General features: G+C 55.0%; 1 protein-coding gene across 5 annotated transcripts in view; it reads right to left on the bottom strand.

Annotated features, from left to right (window-relative positions):
• The window catches only part of LOC137360352 (3 beta-hydroxysteroid dehydrogenase type 7-like), a 15,114-nt gene extending 10,990 nt beyond the window's left edge, over positions 1–4,124 (bottom strand). The window contains exon 1 of one of the 5 annotated variants that reach the window (XM_068025792.1): positions 4,087–4,124. In XM_068025792.1, the coding sequence (XP_067881893.1) occupies positions 4,087–4,113 (27 nt within the window). In that variant the 5' untranslated portion in view covers positions 4,114–4,124. The other 4 variants (XM_068025796.1, XM_068025798.1, XM_068025797.1 and 1 more) reach the window with 4 other exon arrangements.
• Positions 4,125–5,895: the final 1,771 nt, after the last annotated feature.

Here is a 5,895-nt window from a genome sequence, read left to right on the forward strand (position 1 = left end):
ACTCCCTCAGTACTGATCCTCCGACAGTGCGGCACTCCCTCAGTACTGATCCTCCGACAGTGCGGCACTCCCTCAGTACTGATCCTCCGACAGTGCGGAGCTCCCTCAGTACTGATCCTCCGACAGTGCGGCACTCCCTCAGTACTGATCCTCCGACAGTGCGGCACTCCCTCAGTACTGATCCTCCGACAGTGCGGTGCTCCCTCAGTATTGACCCTCTAACAGTGCAGCGCTCCCTCAGTACTGACCCTCCGACAGTGCTGCACTCCCTCAGTGCTGACCCTCCGACAGTGCGACGCTCCCTCAGTACTGACCCTCCGACAGTGCAGCACTCCCTCAGTACTGACCCTCCGACAGTGCGGCGCACCCTCAGTGCTGACCCTCTGACAGGCAGCACTCCCTCAGTACTGACCCTCCGAGAGTGCAGAGCTCCCTCAGTACTGATCCTCCAACAGTGCGGCACTCCCTCAGTACTGACCCTCCGACAGTGTGGCACTGCCTCCGTACTGACCCTCCGACAGTGTGGTGCTCCCTCAGTACTGACCCTCTGACAGTGCAGCACTCCCTCAGTATTGACCCTCTGACAGTGTGGCACTCCCACAGTACTGACCCTCCGACAGTGCGGCACTCCCTCAGTACTGACCCTCCGACAGTGCGGCACTCCCTCAGTATTGACTCTCTGACAGTGCGGCACTCCCTCAGTACTGATCCTCCGACAGTGCGGTGCTCCCTCAGTACTGACCCTCTGACATTGCGGCACTCCCTCAGTATTGACCCTCTGACAGTGCAGCGCTCCCTCAGTACTGACCCTCCGACAGTGCGGCACTCCCTCAGTCCTGACCCTCTGACAGTGCGGCGGACCCTCAGAACTGACCCTCCGACAGTGCGGCACTCCCTCAGTACTAACCCTCCAACAGTGCGACGCTCCATCAGTACTGACTCTCCCACAGTGCGGTGCACCCTCAGTACTGACCCTCCGACAGTGTAGCACTCCCTCAGTACTGACCCTCCGACAGCGCGGCACTCCCTCAGTACTGACCCTCCGACAGTGCTGCACTCCCTCAGTGCTGACCCTCCGACAGTGCGACGCTCCCTCAGTACTGACCCTCCGACAGTGCAGCACTCCCTCAGTACTGACCCTCCGACAGTGCTGCACTCCCTCAGTGCTGACCCTCCGACAGTGCGACGCTCCCTCAGTACTGACCCTCCGACAGTGCAGCACTCCCTCAGTACTGACCCTCCGACAGTGCGGCGCACCCTCAGTGCTGACCCTCTGACAGGCAGCACTCCCTCAGTACTGACCCTCCGAGAGTGCAGAGCTCCCTCAGTACTGATCCTCCAACAGTGCGGCACTCCCTCAGTACTGACCCTCCGACAGTGTGGCACTGCCTCCGTACTGACCCTCCGACAGTGTGGTGCTCCCTCAGTACTGACCCTCTGACAGTGCAGCACTCCCTCAGTATTGACCCTCTGACAGTGTGGCACTCCCACAGTACTGACCCTCCGACAGTGCGGCACTCCCTCAGTACTGACCCTCCGACAGTGCGGCACTCCCTCAGTACTGACCCTCCGACAGTGCGGCACTCCCTCAGTACTGATCCTCCGACAGTGCGGTGCTCCCTCAGTACTGACCCTCTGACATTGCGGCACTCCCTCAGTATTGACCCTCTGACAGTGCAGCGCTCCCTCAGTACTGACCCTCCGACAGTGCGGCACTCCCTCAGTCCTGACCCTCTGACAGTGCGGCGGACCCTCAGAACTGACCCTCCGACAGTGCAGCACTCCCTCAGTACTGACCCTCCAACAGTGCGACGCTCCATCAGTACTGACTCTCCCACAGTGCGGTGCACCCTCAGTACTGACCCTCCGACAGTGTAGCACTCCCTCAGTACTGACCCTCCGACAGCGCGGCGCTCCCTCAGTACTTAGCCTCTGACAGTGCGGCACTCCCTCAGTACTGACCCTCCGACAGTGCGGCGCACCCTCAGTACTGACCCTCCGACAGGCAGCACTCCCTCAGTACTGACCCTCCGACAGTACGGCGCACCTTCAGTACTGACCCTCCGACAGGCAGCACTCCCTCAGTATTGACCCTCCGAGACTGCAGTGCTCACTCAGTACTGACTCTCCAACAGTGTTGGGCTCCCTCAGTACTGACCCTCCGGAAGGCTGCTTTTCTGAATGGAGGGATGTGACTAGTGGTGTTCCGCAGGGATCAGTGCTGGGACCTTTGCTGTTTGTCGTATATATAAATGATTTGGAGGAAAATGTAGCTGGTCTGATTAGTAAGTTTGCGGACGACATAAAGGTTGGTGGAGTTGCGGACAGTGATGAGGATTGTCAGAGGATACAGCAGGATATAGATCGGTTGGAGACTTGGGCGGAGAAATGGCAGATGGAGTTTAATCCGGACAAATGTGAGGTAATGCATTTTGGAAGGTCTAATGCAGGTGGGACGTATACAGTAAATGGCAGAACCCTTAGGAGTATTGACAGGCAGAGAGATCTGGGCGTACAGGTCCACAGGTCACTGAAAGTGGCAACGCAGGTGGATAAGGTAGTCAAGAAGGCATACGGCATGCTTGCCTTCATCGGTCGGGGCATAGAGTATAAAAATTGGCAAATCATGCTGCAGCTGTCCAGAACTTTAGTTAGGCCACACTTAGAATATTGCGTGCAATTCTGGTCGCCACACTACCAGAAGGACGTGGAGGCTTTGGAGAGGGTACAGAAGAGGCTTACCAGGATGTTGCCTGGTCTGGAGGGCATTAGCTATGAGGAGAGGTTGGAAAAACTCGGATTGTTTTCACTGGAACGACGGAGGTGGAGGGGCGACATGATAGAGGTTTACAAAGTTATAAGCGGCATGGACAGAGTGGATAGTCAGAAGCTTTTTCCCAGGGTGGAAGAGTCAGTTACTACGGGACATAGGTTTAAGGTGAGAGGGGACAAAGTTTAGAGGGGATGTGCGAGGCAAGTTCTTTACACAGAGGGTGGTGAGTGCCTGGAACTTGCTGCCGGGGGAGGTGGTGGAAGCAGGTACCATAGAGACGTTTAAGAGGCATCTTGACAAATACATGAATAGGAAGGGAATAGAGGGATATGGGCCCCGGAAGAGCAGAAGGTTTTAGTTTAGGCAGGCATCAAGATCGGCGCAGCCTTGGAGGGCCGAATGGCCTGTTCCTGTGCTGTGCTGTTCTTTGTTCTTTGATCTTTGTACTGACCCTCCGACAGTGCGGCACTCTATCAGTACTGATCCTCCGACAGTGCGGCACTCCCTCAGTACTGACCCTCCGACAGTGCGGCACTCCCTCAGTGCTGACCCTCCGACAGTGCGGCACTCCCTCAGTACTGACCCTCCGACAGTGCGGCTCTCCCTCAGTACTAATCCTCCGACAGTGCGGCACTCCCTCAGTACTGACCCTCCGACAGTGCGGCACTCCCTCAGTACTGACCCTCCGACAGTGCGGCACTCCCTCAGTGCTGACCCTCCGACAGTGCGGCACTCCCTCAGTACTGACCCTCCGACAGTGCGGCACTCCCTCAGTACTGACCCTCCGACAGTGCGGCACTCCCTCAGTGCTGACCCTCCGACAGTGCGGCACTCCCTCAGTACTGACCCTCCGACAGTGTGGCACTCCCTCAGTACTGACCCTCCGACAGTGCGGCACTCCCTCAGTACTGACCCTCCGACAGTGCGGCACTCCCTCAGTACTGACCCTCCGACAGTGCGGCACTCCCTCAGTACTGACCCTCCGACAGTGCGGCGCTCCCTCAGTACTGACCCTCCGACAGTGTGGCACTCCCTCAGTACTGACCCTCCGACTGTGCGGCACTCCCTCAGTACTGACCCTCCGATAGTGCGGCACTCCCTCATTGCTGACCCTCCGACAGTGCGGCACTCCCTCAGTACTGACCCTCCGACAGTGCGGCGCTCCCTCAGTACTGACCCTCCGACAGTGCGGCGCTCCCTCAGTACTGACCTTCCGACAGTGCGGCACTCCCTCAGTACTGACCCTCCGACAGCGCGGCACTCCCTCAGTACTGACAGAGGGATGAAATACCCTTTGAACTGTTTCTCCGTACATTACTGGTCTGCAGTTTAATCTTCATCTTGCAGTCATCATTTGATTTCACATTTTCCGTGTCTTGCTAATGTTTTTATCTCCGACACAGATAAATGACTGTTAGATAAGGTTCCTATCTTCACTGTCCCTGTACTAAGTGAGAAATAACAGTCAGCTGTTGTGACACTGAACAGTTTGATCGCATGACAGGTACAACACGGGGAGTAGATACAGAGTAAAGCTCCCTCTACACTGTCCCCCATCAAACACTCCCAGGACAGGTACAACACGGGGAGTAGATACAGAGTAAAGCTCCCTCTACACTGTCCCCATCAAACACTCCCAGGACAGGTACAGTACGGGGGTTAGATACAGAGTAAAGCTCCCTCTACACTGTCCCCCATCAAACACTCCCAGGACAGGTACAGTACGGGGGTTAGATACAGAGTAAAACTCCCTCTACACTGTCCCCCATCAAACACTCCCAGGACAGGTACAGTACGGGGAGTAGATACAGAGTAAAGCTCCCTCTACACTGTCCCCCATCAAACACTCCCAGGACAGGTACAGTACGGGGGTTAGATACAGAGTAAAGCTCCCTCTACACTGTCCCCCATCAAACACTCCCCAGGACAGGTACAGCACAGGGGTTAGATACAGAGTGAGGCTCCCTCTGCACAGTCTGAAGGGACAAAGTGAATCTATACACCATCTATCAGCTCGCCCTGATAACCCACTCAGTCTCTGCTTCCCGCTGTGCGAGTATCATTGACTCAACGTCACGGACGGTTAATAGGCTGGAACTCAACCTATGCAAAGATCCAAGATCACTCCGAGTTGACTGAAAAACCTATAATCACCCACACAGCCGGTCCTTACCGATGTTGATTGCTGAACTGCACCTGAGATGACCAGTCCCAGTCCACCTTCACATAACGGCAGTGCCAAACCTTTCGATCGTGTCTCATTTTATGATGATCCTTTTCGAAATATCACAAACAAATCTCCTGAAACCATCCTGTTGGATGTTCTGCACTTCGTACCTTTCCATCTCTTTCCTCTGCTACCTGCCTGGTCCAGACAGATTCACTCTGCGCTGATGTTATTTCCGTGACCGAGAACAATGACTACCACCAAAGTGAGGTATTCCAGGCTCCAAAGCTGATCTTCACGAAAATGGTTTCTCTCCTGTCCTGACAGGAGTATATGCCGTGATCTGGGGCCGGTTAGTTGGAACAATGGTCTCCCTAATTAATTAACATGTTGGCAAATATCCTGCGTCACTGTATTGATAAAGTCCCAATTCCCCGTCCATTAACAGTATCCTTTCTGCTGCGAGGTTGGTATGTTGACATGCAGCCTGTCTCTGTGCGCTTTGTGTTGACATTTGGCTCTCATTCACAGTACTGTTGTTCGTGGGGGTTGGGGTTCCAACCCCGTTCTCCGCAAAGTCCTGTTTAAAATTCAAGTAGGCTATGGAGAGGGTATTCCAACCCTACATTGTGTACAGATATCTCCCTGAGAGAGGCGGGACTGAGAGGCACCAGTCAGTGTACAGATATCTCCCTGAGAGAGGGACTGATAGATACCAGTCAGTGTACAGATATCACCCTGGGAGAGAGAGACTGAGAGACACCAGTCAGTGTACAGATATCTCACTGAGAGAAAGGGACTGAGAGACACCAGTCAGTGTACAGATATCACCCTGGGAGAGAGGGACTGAGAGACACCCGTCAGTGTACAGATATCTCCCTGAGAGAAAGGGACTGAGAGACACCAGTCAGTGTACAGATATCACCCTGAGAGAGAGGGACTGAGAGACACCATT

Source organism: Heterodontus francisci, unplaced genomic scaffold (genome assembly GCF_036365525.1).
Source record: "Heterodontus francisci isolate sHetFra1 unplaced genomic scaffold, sHetFra1.hap1 HAP1_SCAFFOLD_1027, whole genome shotgun sequence".
In the NCBI taxonomy this organism is placed as follows: domain Eukaryota; kingdom Metazoa; phylum Chordata; class Chondrichthyes; order Heterodontiformes; family Heterodontidae; genus Heterodontus; species Heterodontus francisci.